This window comes from Hypomesus nipponensis, chromosome 14, assembly GCF_054491055.1.
Source record: "Hypomesus nipponensis isolate SF chromosome 14, ASM5449105v1, whole genome shotgun sequence".
Classification (NCBI taxonomy): Eukaryota; Metazoa; Chordata; class Actinopteri; order Osmeriformes; family Osmeridae; genus Hypomesus; species Hypomesus nipponensis.
The window spans coordinates 7,214,815-7,240,095 of record NC_140374.1 but is presented as its reverse complement, the minus strand read 5'-3'; the positions used below and the strand labels follow the sequence as shown (position 1 = coordinate 7,240,095).

The following is a 25,281-nucleotide window of genomic DNA, read 5'->3' as shown; positions in this document are numbered from 1 at the left end:
CACAAACAAAACATCCTTAACGTCACATCCGCTTACATTTTGACAGCAAAACACTGCAAAATACGTCCAATACAACACATATTCAGTGTTATATGGTGTTTTTACCAGCTGCTGCGTACACATTCAAAGTTGTGTAGCATCGTGGACGTGTGGAACGTATTTTTGAATTTAGGAATAGAGAACGCAGCAATTTTAGGGCTAGACGATGAAGGTGAGTTGGGGGGTCGGTAATGGATCGTGTTTTGTGTTTTTCGCTCTCTGACGCGTTAGCTAGCTAGTTAGTACTAGTCTGGTGTCACTAACTTGGAAAGTATCGGCCTCTATTTTGTGGAATCTTAGTTCAAGATACCATTTTATACTATGAATGCACTGGTGTCATCATCATCACAACATTTGCTCCGAGTTACTCATCATTTATGAATTTACGACGAGCTAACTCTGATCTTTCCTTCCACGAATAGCTAACCTCTGCTCACAGTCACAACGAATAATTACAGATTATGTTGCTGCCTATTTTAAATTGTTTATTATCTGAGGAATCCTGACACGTTGTCACTTAGACATTGTTCCTGCTGTCTTTTGTGGGGTGTCAGTGTGGTGATATGATAATTGTTTTTGCATTGCGTCAACAACAGATGTTGATAACAGATTATCAACATCTTCTCTAACACAGCAAACCACAGATCAATTGACCACAACATACACTTGTTCCAACTGTGTCTTTAATCTTTAATCCCCATATACTTTGACCATACTCACATTATAACAGCATTGTGTCACAGTAGGTAATTGGCCATGATGTGTTGCCACTGTAAAACAACCCAGCTATTAGAGACTATTAGAGTCTAATGCAAACTGAGAAAATAGCTTCAACATTCTCTCTTTTTTGCAGGTTCCCAACACAGAGAATGAGGTGGTTGAAGAAGCTAGCTCCTCCCAGGTGGACTCCAACCAGGAGGAGGAGATTCCACCATACCTCCGTGAAGAGCCCCCAGAGGGTGAGAACAGCTAGTGGAGGGAGAGAAAGGCGTTAGTAGCATGGAAACCACCCAAGTACAATTTTTATGTTTGGTTATCTCTTTTGTTGGGTCCCACCCCCCTCCTAAATGTAAACACTGACCCATCAATACTTTGTACCTCTGTCCATCCTCCACCCATGACCCTCTGTCCACAGACAACTGAGCTCATATTCTCTTCCCTCTCAATCTTTTTCATTGGTTTTGATAGCTGCATGCAGTATTGCTTGATAGAATACACATGACCCTGAGTTTTTGTGTGATTGACAAATTACTTCAGTTCTGTTCTGATGAATCACCAGTGTAAGTCATACAGTGTATGCCAATGCATCTGTCAAATGACACACACGACATGCTGTGTTACGTGAGTAAAAGCCTTGGGCCAGACAGCATGGAGAGATAGAAGTCTCTGAAGGTGCAGTGTGGTCTTGTAGCCTACAGAGGGACATGTAACACCAGTGTTTTATTGTTAGTTCATGTTTATGAAACAGGCTCTCAGATTGTCCTGTGGCAGAGGGCAGTGTAGCCTGTATCAGGACAGTGATTGGTTGGAACCAACTACCTTAACTAGCTTAACATGTAACTAACCTGATTTATCTTGTCAGCCAGTTCATTATTAGAATCAGGTGTATTGAATTGTAGTTGAAGCAAAGGCTTACTGGATGGTTCTGTAGCTCTCCAGGAGCAGGCTTGGAGGGCACTGACCCAGGTGTAGTAGTATTTATAAATACAAGTTTGGTCATAAAACACTGTCAGGAATACAGCAATACTGTATAGAATCAGCCATAATTAGTTGGTACTTGGGGTAGTTGGGTCGGGGTCGTGCATTTAACATATGTTTTATTTAGACGATCACACACCTGTCTATGTTGTTATTTGTAGTAGTCACGAACAACTAGTCTAGAATTTTTCCTCTCCACTATTTTGGCCTGCATGAGTTGACCTTGTCCTGGTTATATGCTAGGCAAGCATGGAATCACTCATTTAGATATGTCATTGCTGCTATTCATATTTATATTTAATTGTGTGTTAACTCTCTCTTCACGTATTTTGTAACTGCACACAGAATTACTTGAAAGCTTGAATTTCCATCATGGTTAATAAAAATAACTGAATTGTGGGGTCCATTTGTCAAAGTGGCCTTGCACTAATGCAGGTAGCAGCAGCCAACCACCTCAAGATTGCATCTACTAGGCTGCAGAAAGGGAGCAGTAAAATAGGCCTTGGATACAGTGAAGAGACATAAAAGAGAATATGAATATAAACGCCGCCTTCTTCCTCTTGACAGGCCTTTTTTTATAGGCCTACCTATTTTTTTGAATTAATCTTGACACTACAAAGAAACTAGGTGATGCTCTTTCGGCATTAAACAAATGCAATTTTGGTCAAGGACTAGGAAATTACGGTAATTTGTTTCACCAGTACAGTCGTGTGCCCGTCTGCAACCCTAAGGTGTTAGTGTTTTGTGGTGTTTAAAAACATTTTATGAAGATGTTTAAAAAGCTTTTATGTCGATTCTAGATTTTGTACCTCCCCTTGTAATTAACGAGACTGTAATTAACCACATTGTCCATCTCCATTGCATAAAACCATACAACAGCCAACCTCTTGACCTAGCTTGGACTTTATGTAATAAGATGTTGCTGTTTACTAGGCCTCATGACTGTGTAATATAGTAGTCAGACCACATCTTTACCTGTCAGAGACGCTCAGGGCCAGACATTCAGCTGAAACTGTTAAAACTGTTTGAATGCATGTCATCAAATGACCACCAGGGCATGTCTGAACACAGTTTCATCATTTCAGCTGAGATCAGCAGAAAAGAGGATGGCTCATTTGTCCAAACTTCTTGTAAACATGTTTCTGAAGGGTGCTGCAAAGAATACCACCTGTTATGAGTTATTAATAGGACAAAATGAAAGTTTTATCGACGTGTTTTTTCTCTCGTCTCCTGTCCTGTCCTGTGTTGCATGCTGGTCTCTCCATCATCGTGACAGATCCAGCACACACCAATGCTGCTGTTTGATGCTGTGTGAAACTGTGATGGATGGACTGTCAGGCCGCAGGCAGCCCTGTGTGGTGTGTGTTTGTGTGTGTTTGTTGGTGTGGTGTCTTGTCTCTCCTGTGTTTTTGCTTGATGTCTGATGAGGACAGCCCTCCCCTTGCCAGCCTTTTGTTCCAGTCACTTGCATCATGGGAGTATTTCCATCCAGCCCCACCCCCTGTCATTATCACATACTAGTAAAGCCTAGTTGATTTCAGGGATTACAATTATGGGCAATCACAGTGTTGTCAGGGTAATGGTTGTCGTGATTAGCCTGGTGACCTCTACTGAATATTATTTAGCTTTCGTTCATTGCATGATTAGGATCTAAAGCGAAGTAAAATGAGAATGATGGGCCAAACAGTGGGTGGCCAGGTTCGACTGTAATGTAGTATGGTGGGTTGCCAGGTTCTACTGTAGTATAGAATTGTGGGTTGCCAGGTTCCAGTGTAATAGAATGGTGTGTTGCCAATTTCTACTTTATGCTGCCCATCAGACAGGTGTATTTATTGTACTTGAGGGCTGACTGAGACAATGTGATGTAGTCTCATAGTCTGCCAAGTTTCCTTTACACGTTTGATATTTACGGTGCTATGGAACAAAAAGTAATTTTTTTCAACCCAGTTAAATCAGGACAAACCCAGAACTGGACCAACCATAAACCAGTTTAGACCGACCGAGTCAGAACTGACCCATTCAGAACAGGACTTTTCTGTCAGGGGACAGGGAGGTACTACTGTATATCCTTCACTATGAAACAAGCAGAAACACGCTGTTGTTTAGCATAGAAATCTGATGAACTACTGTCTTGGTTTCAAGAAATGGAATCTCCATGCCCTTACCTGCCACAGTACATTACTTCATACAAACACCTATACACTTACACACAAATGCATACGTACACATACCTCTATGCACACATACCTCTGTGTTCAGTCACACATGCAAACCCTTTATGTTCACACAAATACACCCTCCACTTAAGTCTACACACCCACACACACACACACACATACACACACACACACACACATGTACACACACACACAGTGCTGGCACACTGTCACTAAGACAAACCCATACACACACTGACACACATAAATACACACACTACTCAAAGCAAAGAGAGAATGAGATCTATGTCCCTGAGGCAATACCTCCATGGACTCTGTGTGATATTGTCAGACCCTGTGATTCTATGACAGAACATGCCTGGATGCCATCTGGAACTGTCTTTCCCGCTCTTTCCCTCTCTCCCTCTGTCCCTCTCTCTTTCACCCTGTCTCCTTCTCACCCTGTATCCCTCTGTCTCTCAGTCTGTATCTTCTTCCAGTATGATCTCACTTTCCATTAGTCTCAGCTCAGTGCGTCGTCAGCTCACTGACGGAGATGTTTATCCAGCCATGAAATGCAGCGTCATGCTGTGAGTTTATACTGTGTCTGGTACAGGGGACCAGCCAATCAGACCAGCCATTCAGGCCAGCCTGATACACCAGCATGTTAGACCAGCCTGCCTCTTCCCAGAATGTTTTATCAAAGAGAAACGAGGGATTAGCACTTGACTACCTCAGCCTTGATCTTCTTCTGGTCCTTAGTCCAGGCTATGAGTGAACCTAGGGCAGATCCTCAGTGCTTAGACAGACAGTATGGTGAGGTTTTGTTTGTACATCACTACCAACATGATTATCCTGCATACTCTGTTCTAAGATTGCAGTGTGGGGTATTATTGGTATGTGTCATGGCTGGGGGTGATGGGAAGAGGAAATGGGGGAGTGCAGCCATGATGTGGCTGATTATTATGTAGTGAAAGAGAAAAACGTGAAGAAGGGAAGATTTGTTGGAAGTGTTGCTGACTATGTTAGCATCAGATGCTGACAGGCTGCACAGACAGGCTTTAGTGAAGACATCCAAGGGAATGGAGTTTTAAAATGTCCATGTTAAATCCCCCTCAGGGATCCCTGTCAGCACACAGCACAAAGATGCCAGGAGGCATTTTAAACAAACAAGAAAAACAACGTTTGCTGTCTATTGAAGATAGAGAGAAAGTGAAAGTGAAAGAGAAAGAGAGAAGATACGACTGTCTTCCTCTGATTTGTCAAATGCAAAGCATTTAGACTTAAGATAAAGAGGAACGGCAAGCTGCTCCTGTAGTGGTTATTTTTCACATCCAATTATTTTCTCCTGCGGTGTGATTTCCTGTTATCATCTGGCCTGTATTCTATCAGAGAGGATAAACAATGCTGGAGAGATGACAGTATCACACAGACCTCTCTCTTTCTCACCCCCCCCCCCTTCTCTGCCTCTCTCTCTTGGTCTCTTGCTCTCTTTCTGTCTCTCTCTGTCTTACCTTTTCTCAACTTTTTTCTTGTGCTGTCTCTCTTAAGAACAATGGAAATCAGCAGGGATTCAGCTCGCCATCTGCACTAATATTTACAAATTTTGACACCAACTTCATTTATCAGCTCTTCCCACCTCTCTCTATTCTTCAACACAAACACTCCACTTACACTAACACCAACAGTCCCCCCCCATATTATGCTGTACCTATTGACAGAAAGTTACACAGCATAGAAGAAGCCTGAATATTGAAGCAGTGAGATGATATTCATGACCTAGTCCCTCAAACCATGGCAACGTGTTGAATGGGCCTGTCTGGTCCAGGGGGGCTGTTTCCCAGAGCCTCCAGAGAGTCTTTGTGTGCCCCAGGTGAGGACAAATTAAAGACATAAATCAAAGCTAGCTGGAGACAGTGCGAGCAGGGAGCTTAAAGGGCCGATACGGTTTTTGAAAGACAGCGTGAGGGATTAGCTGGGGCTAAGCCTAAAATGTGCACAAGTACGAGCACACAGGCATGCAGACACACATGCACAAACAGACACACACACATGCACTAGGCACACATGCAGGCACACACATGCACACTTGCATGCAGTCACACAGATATACACACACTTGCATGTAGACACACGCACAGACACACACTCACAGACACACACACACATAGAACAGACACACGTAAGCATACGAACATTATCACAAACTTGTTAAAAACTCGCTCCAGGGTTCTATTCAGTCCAACTGGGAATCCTCAGTGTTTCTCAGCCATATGGCGGCTTCACAAGGACACAGTTGAGAGGAATGTTTTGCTCGGGGGACACAAGGCCAACACAACAAACACGACTGTCTGTTGCATTATTGAAAATCAGTTTTCACCCCTTCCCCTCTCACCTGTTGTCTGATGAGCCCAGGTGTAGCGCCATGCATTATTCATGTACTTACCCTGGAAATAGAAGAGGTCTCTAAAATGGAGATTAGGTTGCATTGAAAGTTGTTTTTTGTTCATGGTTTTTGATTATGATTCGTTTGGTTCAGGTTATGTTGCTACTACTTCTTGGTTACCACCAGTGGATGGCCTTACTTGCCATAGAACATTAGTTTGATCACACAGACAAACATACAGACACACACGCATACACACACACACACACACACACACACAACACTCAGACATCTACCGGTCCAATAGATATTAATATATCCTGTAATAAACAGTGTCATTGGTTGGTCTCTGCCCTTTTGGTACCTCACGATTCGATTCAAATCAATTCTTGGGGTCATGATTCGATTAAAAATCGGTCACGATTTTAAATCTTTTTATATATATATTAATGAATAAATAAAAACATAAAAAACAAACACAATTTGTGAATCGCTAGAAGACTGAATCGCCATTCAAAAGTGAATTGATTTTTTCCCCTATCACGCACCCAAAATTGCACACACCCACATCACACAGTCCCACACACATACACACACAGCGGATGTAGTCACCCACAGTAGCACACTTACACACAACATACCCAGCCACACACAGTAGCACTCACACAGACTACAAACTCGTTTTTCTACAGACGGCCTTCTGTCAGTGAAGCACAAACTCACGTTTATTTTTCCTGCTGACTGTCAGGGACAGGCACTGGTGCACTGTAGACCATAGCTAACTATATATAACTAGATAGATATAGCATCAGAGCTACGTTACCAGTCCATGACTGTCCTCAGTATCTGCCTAGGGTTAGGTCACCCTTTCCTCCCCCTCCCCCTAAACCGCCCCAATCATCGGACTAAATGTTCATATTTTATGGAGAGACTGACACAGAACTGTCTGACTCAATCCCATGACCCGCTTACAGGAGGAGAAAGCAAATGTAGTTCTGCCTCATAACATTAATGGGCTTTAAAAACAACAGCTGCAGTGAGATGGGCTTCATGTCCCTCTGGATTAGCAAACTAGGCCATCCTCCCAATGACATATTCTCTACTTCCTGTCTGGATGATAGACCACATTCTATATCCTGTCTTTGAATGATAGACCATGTTATCTATTTCCCCTCTAGATGAGAGACCACATTCTCTATTTCCTGTCAGTGGATGATAAACAACATCCTCTATTTCCTGTCTGTGGGTGATAGACCATGTTCTCTCTTTCCTGTCTGGATGATAGACTAGGTTCTCTATTTCCTGTCTAGCTGACAAACCACATTCTCTATTTCCTGTCTGGGTGATAGAGCTTGTTCTCTACTTCCTGTCTACATGATAACACATGTTCTCTACTTCCTGTCTGGATGATAGAACATGTTCTCTTCTTCCCATCAGTGGATGATAGACATGATAGAGCATGTTCTGCACTTCCTGTCTGGACATTCTCTCCTGTCTGTGGAAGGCCTATCTGTGAAAAAACAGTCCAGTCATGGTGCTGTCCCATAGTCCTGTCAGTTAAAAGCTATTTTGATGCCCCCATGCTAGCTTTCAGCCTGACTAAACTACAGGTTCCAAAGGAAGCCGCTCTGCGCTTTTTATGTGAACAAACATTTATTCATGACGTCCTCTCTTGTCAACCTTTTGTCCCTCTGGCTCTGGGTCTTTTGTGTTGGTGTACACCGCTCTGCTGCTGATAATAGCCTTCAACCCAGGGGCAGAGCAATAGTCTTCACTGGTTTCACTGACTGTCTGGCTACCTAGCTGGTTGTTTGTTTTGTTTGCTGGATTTTTGTTTGGCTTGCTATTTGGGTAACTGGCTGACTGACTGTCTATCTGGCTGTTTCTGTATTTGGCTGACTGTTTCTCTGTCTGGTAGTTTCTGAACTATCTGGATCTGGAGGCCTGCTTGCTAATTAACTAGATGGCTGGTCAAACTAGATGGTTTGTCTTGCTAAATATGTGGCTGACTGGTTGGGAGATGATGCATTCTACAACTTGCCTGGACTCCACTGTTGATAAAATAGTATTTTACTACTGTGTTTATGTGACAGAGCTGTTGCTCCTTATCATCTAAGGGAATAGCAGCAGATTTCCCTTGTCTCGCTCGTTCAGTTTATGATCAATGGTGAAGCCTTCCATCCCAGCAGGATAGCTTCTGCTAGACAGGAGGCAGGTACAATACAGCTCTATATTCAAAGACTTAGGTGTGCTCCTTTCTCTTCTCCCCCTCTCTCCCTCTCCTTTCTCTGTGCCTCTTTTCTTGTCTCTACTCTCTCCCTCTGCGCCTCCTCCACTCAGACTGATTACTGCTCCTCAGGAGGAGTCTGCTGGGAGCTTGGGAGCTGTAATGTAGCATGGAGGAGGAGGAGAGCAAGAGTTAGCTGTTGTTTGTTTCGGACAAATTTATCGTTTGGTGTCTGCTTTGCGCAGACGAATTTGCTTGGAGTTGTGGGAAAAGGTGTATGTGTGTGTGTGTGCTGGGTGGTGGAACTGGAGGGGCTAACAACTTGTTAGCGTGACTTTCTCCTTTCCAGGGTTTGGTCCCCAGCAGGGACGTGCACAGGAATTTTGAAGGGCATTTGCTCTGCACCCCCCCCCCCCCCCCCCCAGCCTACTAATGGTAATAATTCATGTTATGCATTACTTCCAACAGTTATTCTTCTTGTTAAAACAAAATGTTATAAACTAACCATCAGCAGACATGTAGCTTAGTTTTCCTACCAAAAAATTAGCATGTGATAACGGGCTGGTTGTCTGTTGGGCAAGCTAGCCGTCTGATTATTTAGGCTAAACGTGGCAAACTGAGCCTGGATTTATGAAGATTTAAATTCATAAGACTTGATGATGATTGTTCGTTTGTTATACATTTCTACAACTTAAAACTCACCTTTTCTGACAACTTCAAAGCAGTTTTTTATTGACACAGAATAAAACAACCGTGAACGTCTCTTAAGTGCAAGAAAATGCAGGCTCAGGTGGCGGTCGCGTGCAGTACCGCAGAGTAAACAGAGTAGGGGGCATACCCCCTCCCCCTTGTGACTTCCAATCTCGTTGCCCATAGGCTTATTGATTGGATGTGATTAAGGCTACTTTATTAAATGTTTCAGGTGGCGATTTTTAAAATCTAGGTCTACATGAAATTCTGCAGCTGTTTAAATTCACTATTATTTATTTAGGGGCACTTTGACTCCAGGAGGGCAAACAGGCAGTTGCCCGGGCAACCTTAGCCATAGCATGTGCACATCCCTGGTCCCCAGACAGAGCCAGGTCTATCTCAACCTTTACGTTCAAGCTTTCACATGGCACTGGGCTGTGGGGCTGTCCCAGGACATACTGACATTCTCTTTCTGACTGTGGAATCAATCCAGACTGGTACTTCCTTTGGATGGGGTGCTTTCTACTCCGTGCTTAGGGGATGATAACCAGGAAGAGAGGGGGATGATAACCAGGGAAATAGGGGTGAAAACCAGGGGGATGGGTGATAAGACGAGAGAGAAGGGGGTTAACCTGGGAGTAGGTGATAACCAGAAGGCGATTACCAGGGGATAGACAGGGTGTGATAACTGGGGGGGGGGAGGGGGGTATTGAGCCCTACCAATCACCTTTAACTCCAAGGTATTGATGATGATGATGATGATGGTGACAATGATGGTTATTATGACAATAATGACGGTAATGAAAATGCTCATAATGGCAATGATTACAATGATGGGGATAATGATGGTGACATAGATGAAGGTGATAAATACGATGATGATGATGTAATTCTACGGAACTTGAAACATGCTGCTCGAGCTCTGTGAAGGTGTTGTCTAGCCCTTGTCTAGCCCCTGCTTGAGAGATGTGGGAACACATGTCTTATAGTAGGTCAGGGTCTTCAGGGTATTCAGGGCTCTAGTCGTCAGGGTTCCAGTCGTCAGGGCTCCAATCTACTGTGCTTCAGTCTTCTAGGCTCCAGTCTTCAGGGCTCCAGTCTTTAAGGTCTTCAGGGCCATAGTCTCTAGTCTTCAGTGGCCCCTGGATGTCTACCTGTTAAAAGTCCTGCTGTCTAGCCCCATCAGCACTGCTCTCTGACCATAAGCTGCTACCTGCTGATATTACAGTTTACTTAGGGACCTGTGTGTCTACGTGTGCCTGCTTGTGTACGTGTCTGTGTGTATGTGCTTGTGTGTATGCATGCGTACATGTGTCTGTTGGGGCGGTCTGTCTATCTGTAGAGTGGAAAGTGTCCGTAAATGTTTTCAGAAGTTTGACCTTAAACTAAATTGCTTACCCTATGTTTAGTGTTCAGTTGTTTTCTTTTGCCTGGCTGACTGTGTGGGGATCCTGTTAAAAGTTTTATGCCTCATACATAAACTATGTGATGCAGCAGTTGTGTTATGCCTTTAAGGTACAAAGAAACACAATAGGAGTCCGATTTTGCTTGTGCAAAAATAAGCATACACATGTAAGGGGCAAAAAAGTATTAAGATTAAGAGGTCATTGAGTCATATGTACGTACAGTATATTGCAAATGTGAAGTAGGATATACTGTTATTATTTAAAACTTTTAGTCTTGTCCTGGCTGTAATAGATCTTATCCTGGATTTGTTCATTGTTCAAAATCAGAAAGTTTGTGTTCAAGCTAGTTAGAGAAGCACACAATAACTCCACTTAACCAGAGAGAGTTGAAGGGTGAGTGTATCGATGCTCAGAGTATGCACAGAAGAGGTAGAAATGCATAATTACCACCTGCCAGGTTTAAACACTTGCAGCAAGCTTTTAATTGCACTGCGGAGAACACGGGATGTTGAGGAGGAAAAGATCACGCAGACACCAGTATCACCTTAACACGGCCTCGTCTGCTCTGAAGCCTCTGATAATTAAGACTGAGAGACATGGAGAGAGGGATAGAGAGATGGAGTGGGAGGGGGGGGGGGTGGAGATGGAGAGAGAAGGCAGAGAGAGAAAGGGAGTGAAGAATAACTAGAGAGGAGAGAGATAGGAGGAGACATAGAAAAAGGAACAAAGAGAGAGTAGGAGAGAGAGGGAATTGGAGAGAAAGAATGGCTAGCTCCTAAATGAGGCTACTAAGACAGGTTCAGAGTGCACTGACAGGCTAGTGACAAAAGCAGTGTCGATGGAGCCATGTGCATCCGTCACCATGCTAGTAACTACTATTTATTATTACTGTGTGGTTTGATGGTAGCAAGGCTGAGCGTTTTATCATTCAACCAGCCTCAGATTAAGGAGAAAATTGTCTAGGAGATTGAGGTTTATGTGATTTGCTGAATTTACAGTGCAGTAGTTACAAACAAAGTTCTCTATAACTGTCAGTTATCTTCAAACTGGTATCAAAGCTATGATTGGCCTGCATCCTAGCCTAACCCAGTATAGCCTATTCCAGCATAGCCTACCCCAGTATAGCCTACTACATCCTAGTCCTAGCCAAGCCCACCCCAGTCCAGCCTACTCAAGCCTAGCCCACTTGACTTGGCCTACACATTCATATGTTCCTCACCACTAGACGTGTTTACTAACAGCTGGTAGTTCAACCTGGAGATATGGATTTCCTCGGCTGTACAGCTGCTATCACTCCTCACCTCACCCCTTCACATCTAACCTCCTCACCTGTGTGAACTGTCATGCTCGCTCAAACAAACTCAGCACTTCACTAAAGCATCAGAAACACCATCCACTACTGTGAGTTAACCCCTCAAACATATTGAAAGAGAGACTCAGCTCCTCTGGAGTAAATGGTGATGACTCCAGGTGACTAATCAGAGCCCAGGCCAGCGCAGGTCTGGACATTGCAGCCTGACATAAGAGGAGTGGGTCTCTGTTTTAAAGGTGATGAGGTGCTTGCAGAGGTGGAGTGGGTCGCTTTGTTCGGAGATGATGTGCTTACAGTGCAGGAGGTGGGGAATGCTCATGCAGTGATTTAGGAGTCTCCAGGGCTTGTTATCCTTCTATCCCATCATGCACCATGAGGGAGGGAAATGCTACCATCAGCAGCAGCTCCCTCAGAACTCATTACCCTCGTTAAAAACTCTCCTCTCCTTTCCTCTCCTCTCCAGCTGCTCTTCACCTCCACACAGGGCCCTCAACAGGTTCATTCTTTATTGTCTCTCAGTTTTATGAAAGTTATTTATTTCTGGCCATTATAGCTTCCCCAGACAGTAATATAAGCTACAGGCTGGGTGAAGACACAATGCTACTGTGCATCTCTCCTCTGAGGGAGTCTTGCTAATAAGGAGAATAGGATAAAGTGTGTTAAAGAGTGCCTAATGTCTTGTGAGTATGTGGCTCTATTTGACTTAGTTTAGTTTAATTTAGTCTTTATGAAGAGTTGTTTAATTGAAAGATAAGGCAAATTTGGGTGTGCTTTGCCTTTTGGCAAGGGCACAACATTTGTTCTCTCACATATATATTATTATTATTCTTTTCCCACCCCTAAGCATCTGTCAATATTTGGACTACATAGAAAACGTTGGTGTCAAAGGTTTTGTCTTGGTAACGATTGAGTTGCTTGTATTGTTATTTACGTTTTGTTGCATGGTTTAAGTTGAAATTACGTTTGTGGCGAAAAATGAAGCTAATGGAGGTGTCAGGAATATTAATCTATCAAGCATTGCACAGTCAGTCGGTGAACAAGTTTAAGAACGCTTTATTCCTTGCGGCCGGCCCACAAGTAGACAAAAACATCACACACCATTGTGCTACAAAGTTTGTCTGCTAGCATGTTGTGCTAGCTAGCTATTTAAGCAGCCCTGCTCTTTACAATCATTGGTTAAGACAAAGGCATGCAAACTATATATATATATATATATATATTAGTGCTGTCAAACGATTAAAATATTTAATCGCGATTAATCGCATTAATGTCATAGTTAACTCGCGATTAATCACAATTAATCGCACATTTTTATCTATTCTAAATGTCCCTGATTTCTTTTTGTCCCAATCTTTTTTCAAGTTTTAATGCTCTTATCAACATAGAAAAGTGGTTCGGATTGCTTTGTGCAAATATTTTTTTTATTGAAAACAACATTGCAATCGCCTGGCTTTGACGAGGGGGCAGAGAATTCGCATCAGCTGTGTGCTTGGCCATCAAGTGGTATTTCAGACTGGACGTGCTGCGATGATAGCTCAGTTTACAACGACAAAACACACAGATCACTGGTCTTGTCAATAGAACCATTTGGCAACTTTTTAAAAGCAAACTTTCCATTCAGAATCTTATTGGCATCCATTTCGGCATCTCGCGCTCGTCATCCACTCAAAACGTAACGTTAGCCTACTACCAGAGAATGTCTAATATCCGTAAACGGGCTCTGCTACTACTCTTTAGCCAGCTCGCAAGCCAAACGAGTGTTTGGCGTGCCTGTTGTTTTGTTTCCGGTCTAGCTAGATCCGGTGTGGTGTTGTAGTTTTTCTAACGTCGGTAGTTGTTGCAACAGCATGTGAAAAAAACTACAACGTTTGCTAGGCCAAAAAGAGCGTTAATCGCGCGATAAAATAATTGACGCCGTTAATTTGGGTTTGCGTTAACGCCGTTAATAACGCGTTAAACTGACAGCACTAATATATAGTCAAGACCCTTAGCCCCAAGATAAGGGTCTTGAATGTTTACTCAGAGTTCAGATTTGGGGTTAAGCCTTTCTTTGCACCCAAGTAATACTGAACACAGAATCATTTTTATGCAGGATAGCAGTTACATCTTAAATTTTGCTTTAAAAAACTTGCTAGCCACTGACGTGACGTTATATGTCACTTATGTCACAAAAACACGCGTGACTACCTCTAGCAGAACAATAGGTGCGTTCGACATGGACTGACTTAATGCAGCGCAAAAAAAATTGCCGGTAACGTCGTTGTTGGAATAATCTTCAAAGGGGGTTCTTAATTAATGAATGAATGCAATATGAGTAGGCTAAATGCCTGAAAATATCACGAGAAGGTAAACATTTTAAAGGACGTTCAAGTCATGGAGATTAGGTCAATTTTATACACAGGTCTGCCAAATATATTAGTTTTGATTCAGCTAACTTTTTAATATAAAATATACTGAAATATCAGTTTTTTAAATGTCATTAAAAAACGGCAACCGACGCAAGCAAGCACCTTACAATTTCCACAGAAATTGTACCCTCTCTAGTTATTAGAGTGTTCTCTGTTAGCTTGTTACTCTAGTATAGTATAGTTACTCTAGAATAGAGAATGTGCTGCCTCAAAGTGACACCTCTGAAGACATGCATACACACACAGTTCTCTTTGATAAGGCTATCTGGATCTGGGTTGAGCTAAGATGGCCCAAGACTGGAATGAGGCTGGGCCGGGCCAGCCTCTCCCGGAGATGGAGGAGAGGAGTGGGACAGAGGCAGAGAGGAGACAGAGACAGGGGATTAGGCAGATCTGGGGAAGGAAGGATGTCTCTTCAAAGCTCCCTGTGCTCAACTTCCTGTCTCCCAGGTGCACTCTGGGAAAGGAGGCTGCTGCTGATGAGCCACCACAGAGGAAAGGTTCCTCACCCCTCCCCCCTCCCTCCCCCTTCTTTACCCCTCTTCCCACCTCTTCTGAAGCTCTGATGTTCAAAGGGAAGGAGGTAGACAAAAAGTAGATAAGGGGGATCAGTCTTTTCTTCTGGCAAGTTGTATTTGTGTCTCCCTTCCAGGGCTCTAGAGTGCGATCAATTTGGTCTATGCAACCAAAATTTGTACGGGGTAACTCAAATTTTTCCTAGGTCGCACCGGTGCACCTAACCTCCTTGCATCAGCTGCCTCTCCACGAACAGAGACTGAGATGAGGCGGGGATTTGTCTCTGATTGGTCCAGATATTCCTGTAGGTCAGGGGTCACTAAATGGCGGACCGCGGTCCGAGTCCAGACCAGGACCTTTAGCCGATATATTATTAGCCAATGGAATTAATTCATTTTGATGGAACGTTTCCATTTGAACCGGAAAATGTTTTATAGCCTTTACGCTATTTATTATGGTTTTCCTACTAGATGTGGTTTCTATCTTCTGTGTCGAATCCAGAGATCCAATCAGGAGCTGTTATAGCAATCACCATGACAACTCACTCACTCAACGTTGGCCGCAACCTCTGTGGGTCACGCAGGTTGTGTGTGTCATTCGCAACAACGCAGGCTAATTTGCTAACGGTAGCTAGCCTACCGGTAGCCTGGTCCTAACCATACCCTCATACATTTCATTTGTACAGAGGGTCTGGGATCTCTCGATTGACAAACGTTAACTTCCTTGAAGGCGGGTCCTCTGTTGAAGTTTAAAACTATTGGATCCGCCCAGAGCCACTCTGATTTGCCATAACCAATCGCAAGCGTTCGCCTTAGCCAACTCCTTCACCACTACTGTAACGGAGCTAGCCGCCGTTGCTGGAAAATCAAACTTTTCCCGAACCCCGTGGGGAGGGAACATCATGGCCACCAACAAAACTCAGCAAGGAATGTTCTTGCTCCGGCTTTAACCTATATTCGGCAGCTGCTGATGAGCCACCACAGAGGAAAGGTTCCTCACCCCTCCCCCCCTCCCTCCCCCCTTCTTTACCCCTCTTCCCACCTCTTCTGAAGCTCTGATGTTCAAAGGGAAGGAGGTAGACAAAAAGTAGATAAGGGGGATCAGTCTTTTCTTCTGGCAAGTTGTATTTGTGTCTCCCTTCCAGGGCTCTAGAGTGCGATCAATTTGGTCTATGCAACCAAAATTTGTACGGGGTAACTCAAATTTTTCCTAGGTCGCACCGGTGCACCTAACCTCCTTGCATCAGCTGCCTCTCCACGAACAGAGACTGAGATGAGGCGGGGATTTGTCTCTGATTGGTCCAGATATTCCTGTAGGTCAGGGGTCACTAAATGGCGGACCGCGGTCCGAGTCCAGACCAGGACCTTTAGCCGATATATTATTAGCCAATGGAATTAATTCATTTTGATGGAACGTTTCCATTTGAACCGGAAAATGTTTTATAGCCTTTACGCTATTTATTATGGTTTTCCTACTAGATGTGGTTTCTATCTTCTGTGTCGAATCCAGAGATCCAATCAGGAGCTGTTATAGCAATCACCATGACAACTCACTCACTCAACGTTGGCCGCAACCTCTGTGGGTCACGCAGGTTGTGTGTGTCATTCGCAACAACGCAGGCTAATTTGCTAACGGTAGCTAGCCTACCGGTAGCCTGGTCCTAACCATACCCTCATACATTTCATTTGTACAGAGGGTCTGGGATCTCTCGATTGACAAACGTTAACTTCCTTGAAGGCGGGTCCTCTGTTGAAGTTTAAAACTATTGGATCCGCCCAGAGCCACTCTGATTTGCCATAACCAATCGCAAGCGTTCGCCTTAGCCAACTCCTTCACCACTACTGTAACGGAGCTAGCCGCCGTTGCTGGAAAATCAAACTTTTCCCGAACCCCGTGGGGAGGGAACATCATGGCCACCAACAAAACTCAGCAAGGAATGTTCTTGCTCCGGCTTTAACCTATATTCGGCAGCGTTGCCACAACCGCAGAATAGTTTCACTCGCATCTTTCTCCGCCCCCATTACTGAACTACTCAAACAAGTGCACGACATTAACATCATCGTTCTCAGCCACTCCCTCTGTTCGCTGATTGGACCTACAAAAAATGTGTTTCTGGAAACCAACTTCAGAGCCGAGCTCCCAGACCTAGTACAGAAGCAAAATCCAAATTGAGTGGAAGTACGTAGGAGGGCAGAGCCAGGCTAGCCTACCTGTTCTTCCTTCGCAAAAATAATGGCGTGACAAACCCCAGCGAAAAGTTGATTCCGAAAAATTGCAAATTTCAGAGAGAATGGACTGACAAGAACGCATTTGTGTTGCCGGTGGGGAGCACAAAACCGATGTGTTTAATCTGCAATGAGACGGTTGCCCTTGTCAAAAATGGTCGAGCTAACGTCACTAATAGACAATGAACAAAATTACCCCCAGAACTCTGGTCTATGGGAGAAAGATGCCCAGGGGCACAGGCACTGTGCCTAGTAAACTTAAGTCGATTTTGAATGGGAGTCAATGGGAGAGGTAAGGGCCAGAAAAATAAACCATGGTCCGTTCTGGACCCTCGACTGAATGGATATTTGGTGAGTGGACCTTTTGAGTTTCTAATTGATTACCCCTGTAGGCCTACACTGCTCTGTGCTGTGTGATTGAAATTACGACCTGAGCACCAGAGAATCAGTTACGGCGGCAGACCTGGGCCACAACCGGCCCACGGACTGTCACAATCCGGCCCGCGTGAGGTAAATAAAAAATAAAAACATGTGTTGAGCGGTATTAAATATGTAGTCCTGAAAGACTACAGTGATCAGGCGATTTACATATGTGTGCTTGCACAACCTCACCGACAGTAGTTAGCTGTTGGTTAGCCCTTGAAAATGAAAAACTAAAAGTTGATATACTACAGAATGTAGTTTTTAACAATACATGGACTTCTAAGTATCTGTTAACTAAGGTCAAAGTCAAAGCTGTGTTCTTAGTTTGTGGAGAACAGGTCGCCGTGTTGAAGGATTACAATTTGAATCGGGACTAAAGAAAAAAACGAACACGGACATAATAAGAACTTGACTGATTCAGTCAGCGGGCCGCTGATGGTTTGGTAGTTAAACTGCAGACCTTGATCATCACCTGTCTGCTCTCCTTCGCATATCCACCTCATACATTCAGCCAGATTTTGATGCACTTGTTCAAACCAACAGGATTCTCTCACATAACAAAATGAACTAAAAAAAAGTATTGCTTTTCGTATGAAGTTGATCAATTGCATATCTTTAACATACTGCAAAACAACTTTTCAGTGTTTGGGAAGATTAACTAGTTACAAATAAAATGAAACACTCATGTAATGTTTGTTTTTGTTTTTACTGTTACTTCTATAGTCTTTTCTTATTTGACCTACACCAAAATTTAAAATATTTACAGAATATCCTTATTCTTCTGATAACCAGCTAATCAAAAATTGTAAAAATAATTTCCCAACCCTGAGTTACGGAGCTGGGCCATGGAGCTAACCCATGGAGCTGTAATTTTGATGTTAGGGAGAGTATGGCAAGCTGGTTTAGCCAAGGCTAAAAAGGCCAAATTACAGGTGTTCTCCATTTGAAGGGCATGCGACAGCAAGGGGGGACCCGCTATAAGACTTTGAGCCATGAAATGTTAGGTTTCAGTTTAGGAAGGCATTTTTAAACAGTAGCACTTTATATTTTGAAATGTTTTATTTTGCCAAAAATGTTTTAGTTTGGCAGCTCAGTGAAGCACTTAAAATATTAATATAATTGTGCTTCAAATTAAAAAAAAGTTTACCTACACCTTATTCTTGTTTAGGATCATTTACACATAATATATCCTTGATGAATGTATATGGAGGGTGATAAAAAGATGACCTTGTAATTGTGGCGAGGCAAGGAAATATTTGGGTGCACCTAAAAAACGTTAGGCGCACCAGTGTAACCAAGGTAAAAGTTAGTCTGGAGCCCTGCCTTCTCTCTGGACCAAATCACAGATATGAACTAATACTTTATAGCACTAATTGTACACCAGCTGAACTCTACAGTCTGATTGTCTTTCTTTGTTCCTCTCTGGGATTGATAGCGAGTTACTGTACCCTGAACTGTAGGAGTTAAGTCCCTAGGAGTTAGGACCCTGGGAATAGAGAGCAAAAACATCTTCTGTATCTGGATTGATCTGAACACTAGCCCACTCCCTTCTAGAGGGCCAGCATTATGTAGCTAGGTGTGTGTGTGGGTGGTGCTGCTGTTGCTGCTTTCAGTCTTTCGATGAAGGCAGACCTAAATAGAAGCAGCACTAGCAGCGGGCTTGCCAGCATCCCAGTGTTGTGAGTAGAGAGAAGGAGCTGTTCTAACGTGCCTGAGAAGCTGCTCTACACTCAACCATCCTTCCAGGTTCTGCCCTGATCCTACTAGGGCTGCCAAAGTGGATTCCACACTTAAGTGGGTGTGTGTGTGTGCTAAACTGGATGGCCTTCATGTCTGTGTAGAAGGAATGACAGACAAGTCGCGGGACATCTTCCTCTGCTCTCATCCTCCTCTCTCTCTGCTCTCACCCTGCTGTCTCACTGCTCTCTCTCTTCCCCTCTCTTTCTGTCTCTCCTCCTCTCTTTCTCTCTCTGACACTTGGGGACAGAGGAAGGAATGGGGAGGGAGAGTTGGAAAAACACATAAGGCTGCCACCTCCATGTTCATGCTGGGTTGAGGGGGAAGGAGATATATCATGGCACCACATCACAAAAGGACGTGACAGGGAATAGTTTAACACTTGGGCAGGGTTTAAGCAGTCTGCTGTCTGCTATCTGTGAAGAGATAACACGGGGGGGGATAGAGAGAGGTAGGGGGCATACTAAAATCAATGGACTATATTCATCCAAAATATGATGATCCATTACACAGAGCATGAACATGACTTCAGTGAACATTAAACACGTTTATTAGCATGGTGCACTTAGAAGAGAGATTGGGTCAGTTCCAGTTCAATCACCTCTCTTTTCATCACGTACACTCTCTTCTCTACCCTTTTATCTTGTCCCCTCTTTCCCTCTCTTGCCTCTCTTTCTTTCTATCTTACTCTCCTTCTCTTCTCAACTTGTGCTCTCTCTCTCTCCTCCGGTCTCTCATACAGTCTTCCCCTCTATCTCCTTTTCCTTGTTCCCTATCCTTTCCATCTCTACCTCTCTTTCATCCGGCCCCATTTATCTCTCTTCTGTGTTCTTTTCCCCCCTTGAGGTTTAATTTAAAAGCTTTATCACACATATTTCTTTCCTATATGTGGATGCCTATGAGTCATCCTGGCTGATGGCTGATCTAGTGATGGGACTGAGTTGTAAACAACCAAACACATGTTGTTATTCACCACACAACACAGACTCACAGAAACAAAAACATTTTATATTTCCTTATTTACCTCTCTCACTATTTCAAGGTTCCCAAGGGGAAGTCATACGCTATTGTTGTTTTACTGCTTTGCAGCCATAATATAACCATTCCTTTTTTCTCTTTCTCACCTATTTTCTTTGTTTCTTTCTCTATTCTTCCTTTGTTCCCTCCTTCCTTTCATTCTCTTACTTTTTGTTTCTCCTTCTTTGTCCATCTCTCTCTCCCTCACTTCTCTCTGTCTCTCTACCTCGCTCTTTCCCTCCCTCCCCCTCTTTTCCTCACAGACCTGGAGAAAGATCATCCTAAGACTGAAGCTGGCATTGTGTGGAGAGTGGGAGGTGGCCTATTCAACATTACCAGGGGTGCAGTGGGCGCCACGCTAGGGGGTGTGGCCTGGGTGGGCTGTAAAAGCTTTGAACTCACAAAGACGGCGGTGACCAGTGTACCCGCTGCCGGAGTGGGCCTGGTCAAGGGCAGCGTCTCCGTGGTGACAGGCGGCGTCGGAGCGGTGGGATCAGCGGTGGCCAATAAAGTCACACCAAAGAAGAAAGACAAGTCTGATTAGACCACGCCCCCACCAAGACACCCTGCCCATTTCCTGTTTACTATGTGTTTGGATTGGTTTGTGTGTGGGAGACCTGGTTGCTAAGGATGAGCGGAGGAAGGGTTTTAGAGGATGGGATGGGTAGGGAGGGGGGTTATTAGGATGTGGGAGGTGACATGAATGTTTTAGCTCACTGCCGAGGTTGTCCTGACGTTGGAGTCTCATTTCTGATTGGTGAGAAGCAGGGTGGGGGAGTGAGTGGGAAAGATGTACAAGGAGAGGGAGTTGGGGGTCAGACATATTTCTGGATAAGGACAATGTTCTGTTTGCTGTCTTGCACAAGACAGATGAACAATTTGCACCAGATTCAGAAAGTAGGAGTGAGTATGTTGTAATGTTACATTTAAAATAGACAAACAAGGATTTGGCCTTAAAATCAGTATAACACTCAAACAAAACAATTGTTTATCCAAGTTTTGTTTCCAGTGACAATACACCATTAAAATCAGTGTGCTTGAAAGGATAGTTTTTAGGGATAGTTATCAAGGATAGTTATCAAGCCTATACGACAATAAAACTACTTTACTTTTGATTGTTAGACATCAGTGAAATGAGAACACCAATGACCAGTTTTTATATGTGAATCGTGCTGATACAGTGTAACGAAGTATGTACCTTGTTTTGAGGCTTGCCTGCCACAGTGAGTCCTACAGTGAGTATAAGTGGAGCTCTTTTTCTACTACTTTGTATTATAGTGGAGGTGGGGATGGATCGTTTTCTTGCTTCATAAATCCATGGACAGCTTCATCCAGGGGGCATGATGAATAAGTCCTGCTCTCTGCACTTTCTTTCCACGCCGTGTTCAATTATCTAAGTTTGAGCTTGAGCTGTCCAAACAAACTTTTCCACCTCTAAGCAGTCACACCCACATAAACATCAGTAAAAAAAGTTTGCTCATGTTTATTTTCTTGCCGTCTGTACTCCAGTGTATGTGCTTTTGGGGATTAACTAGGTACTGCTACAGTAGTTCAGCCCAACATAGCCGGAGGTGAAGGGATAGTTATCATTGACACACCCACACACGTGTTTTCCACAACTCTTATCCCATTCCATTTAATTTTTTGTTTACTAAACATTGACAACTGAATTATTGTCCATGGAAGTGAGTGTTATCTTACTGTAGACGTACTCATTTGGATTTAATTGGTTCGGTTGCATTTAACACTACAAAATTGTCACTGTTACCATTTTCAGTTGGAACATATAACACACTCCTAATCTGCATCGTTTTTCTTTTGTTCTTGTGTCGCATGCTTCAAGGTGTAGTTCTAAAGCATACAGTATCTACAATGCTAGCATTAGCAGCCTGTATTTCTGTTTCATTTTCAATGCTTTCTGACCTCCCTCTGTGTGTTTTTATCACTTTCCTCTGCACATTTTATTCAGCTACTGTAGTAAATATGTCTTGGAGACTGTTACTTCCAACTGGACTTTAAGACTTAGTAGATTTTGTCTATCATAGAACTATTTTTGCAAAACTGATGCTGTATTCTATATAAAGCTACTTGTATTTTACATTGGCCTTGTGTTTTATTTCACCCCTAGCCTGCTTATTTTGGTTATTGTATTTGATGACACACCAGCTATGCATAAAAACACTTCAATATAAACAAATAAAATGTATATATTATACAAATTATTTATATATAATGTATATATAATAGGGCTGTCAAGCGATTACAATATTTAATCGAAATTAATCGCATTATTTCACATGATTAATCGCATTTAAACGCAAACTATTTAACCTTTTAAAATGTTACCCCAATAAAGGATAAATTTTAAAAAAAAACATTAAAAGGTGACATGACATGCTGTTTTTGGATGCTTTTATATAGGCCTTAGTGGTCCCCTAATACTGTATCTGAAGTCTCTTTCCCGAAATTCAGCCAATGTGCAGAATTATAGCCACTACAAGTAGTCCCACAATCAGCTTTCCTTAGAACGCGCTGTTTCTGTGTCTGTAGCTTTAAATGCTAATGAGGAGGAGAGGAGCGGCAACATGCGCTAATGTTTACAACAGATGTATTGCAATGGCTCGTAGCACCCGTTGCTGTAAGATGCCTCGAATTTAGCCATTCTCATCTTATCACCCTGGTTTGCAGAGGTGCACACTCAGTCATTTCAATGTGGAGAAAGGCGGATATCGCGAGCCATAACACCAACAGCAGAACGGTTATCCAAATAACAAAGAAGTGTACAACACTCGCGTTACAGCGTTTGTATTCACACACACACTTGATGCCATTTATCTTTACGTTAGCAACAGTAACTCAGCTGTTGGCTGCAGAGCTAATGTTACAGCCACATTCTAAGGGTAGCAAGCTAGGTAACCATATACAGTAAAGCAACAAAATGATATAGCTTTAGTTAACTTACTTGTCCAAGGTTTGTAGCTTGACCAAGGAGATTTAGTAATGATCCAGAATTTAATTTCAGCAAGGCCAGCTTTGTGTTGACTCAAGTTGAGGAAACAGTAGTGGCTGAAATGTTTGGCGCAGACATGCAAAACTTTGGGGAGTTGTGTCGGAGCATTTCCAGCGAAAATAAAATTGAGATATTGGTTGTGCAGAGGCTCGGATGAAGGAATTAAATAAAGATTTGTGCTTGCATTTGTACATCCAAGCACTGAGCAACTGTTGTGCTTCGTTTGTTTGCTCCCCATGATGTCTCTCCAGGAAAAACCGATATCGCACTTGCCCTTGCACGGTGGTAGCTCAGTTTCTCATGGGTGGGCCAGATGATCTGGGCGGGCAAAGCAGAGAGGGGGGGTAACCTTTTTCGTATCTACATCACTTGGAGGAGATTTTCAAACAGAGCGTTTGAGCCTTCATTTTGTCAAAGGCGGAGAAGAACACCCAGGGCTTTGTTTAGACCTATCGAAAATTCTAGCCACTGAGGGACCAAAGGCAGGCTAGGGGAACTCATATTAATGTTAAATAACCTCATAAAATGAAGTTTTCATGTCATGTCACCTTTAAAAGGGTGTACTTAAAAACTTAAAATAGGCCTAACTGGATGATCATTTTCATATAAGAAGTTCAGATGGAACACACCTTAAATTGTGAGGGAGTTTTATTCACTCACAAATTATACTGCTGTAGCTATAATAAACATCTAAAACATTTGACTTCTGGAACATAAAATACATTTAAGACATGTTGTCTCATAGCCTACTACGATATCCTGCTCCAAAATATTCAAATCTCACTCAAACATACTTCAGATACTTAAAAACCACAGATTGACCTTAATATTGAACAAGACTGTTTCTATTTTGTTGAACTCAGTCAGATGCTCGCTTCATGTGAGTGTTGTCTGCCATTTGTCACAGGAGCGAACGCTGCTGCTGCTACTGCTACAGTGCTAACGCTGCTGCTGCTAGCCGTGTGCTTTGCTTGCATGCGATAGTTTAGGCTGGAAGTACTCCGGTGATAACTAAACTCAGCCTGACAATCAGTAGACACAGCCTTAGTTTTGTCAACGAGCCGTCTCGCAACTTCTTGAAAAGTTCTTCTTGGAACTCCCATCTAAAAGCCCTCTCCATCATTCAGCTACCGTCGGCAGTCGAAGTCATGTGACGACAGCTCGCCTAGTATAGGCGATTCCCAGGGTCAATAAGAAACCTGCATTAACGTCACGCGTTATTAACGCGTTAACTTTGACAGCCCTAATATATAAATATATTAACTACTTACTAACCGAGAGTGAGGTCATGCCGGGAAATATTAACTGACGCTGGAACGTAGCCTATCGACCGAGTGATAGCGAGGTTGATACGGCAAAGCCGAGGTTTGATGTTTCCTAACCTTTTTCCTAACCTTTTTTCTAACCGAATCCGCTTTCTATCAAAAGTACTGAGTTGCTAGGCAACACATGAAACAGCGTGAGAAGACTTGAGAGCTAGCTACAATTAGCCTAGAGGTACCTTTTATTTTCGTTTACAAAATGAAAAGAAGCTAAAAATGCCATATAATAAACTACTTACTAACTTCGACCGTACGGTTTATCAAAGGGAAGCTGCCTTTTCGCGTCGGGGTGCTGTTCGCCCTGTCGGGGCTTATTTTCCCGATAATGACCGGCGTTCTATACATTATCCCTTACATATCATCCAAACAGTATATGGTCTTGGTATAGAACTATAAGTGTCTGAACAACAGCCTAAGCCATCCAGTAGTTCCAACAGTCATGGTAAAGTGAATCTCTAGAGACCAGATATGATTGGATGTCCAATAGGTGTGATCAATAGGTTTGATTGGATGCCAGTATATCTGACTAGTAGGCCTAGAGGAAGTGGGAGGGGCAAATACATCTTAGACTAGCCCTTCCTCTCAGTTGGGCAGCTTGTTGCCTCAGCACACAGGAGAGATGAGATACAGCATGAGCCTTTCCATGCATGTCTGACTTGCCTGTGTGTGTACCTGTCTGTGTGCCAGTGTGTGTGTGTTTGCATGCACA

General features: G+C 43.2%; 1 protein-coding gene across 1 annotated transcript; it reads left to right on the top strand.

Annotated features, from left to right (window-relative positions):
• Nucleotides 1-13: 13 nt before the first annotated feature.
• LOC146258461 (transmembrane protein 263-B) lies at nt 14-22,338 on the top strand. Its single transcript, XM_084672146.1, has 3 exons — nt 14-211; nt 893-998; nt 20,504-22,338. The coding sequence occupies exons 1-3, from the start codon at nt 206-208 to the stop codon at nt 20,782-20,784; spliced, it is 393 nt and encodes a 130-aa protein (XP_084528272.1). The 5' UTR covers nt 14-205; the 3' UTR covers nt 20,785-22,338.
• Nucleotides 22,339-25,281: the final 2,943 nt, after the last annotated feature.

Coding starts and splice junctions, on each gene's coding strand:
- LOC146258461 (XM_084672146.1), top strand. Junction 999..20,503: donor CCGTGAAGAGCCCCCAGAGG/GTGAGAACAGCT, acceptor TTTTCCTCACAG/ACCTGGAGAAAGATCATCCT.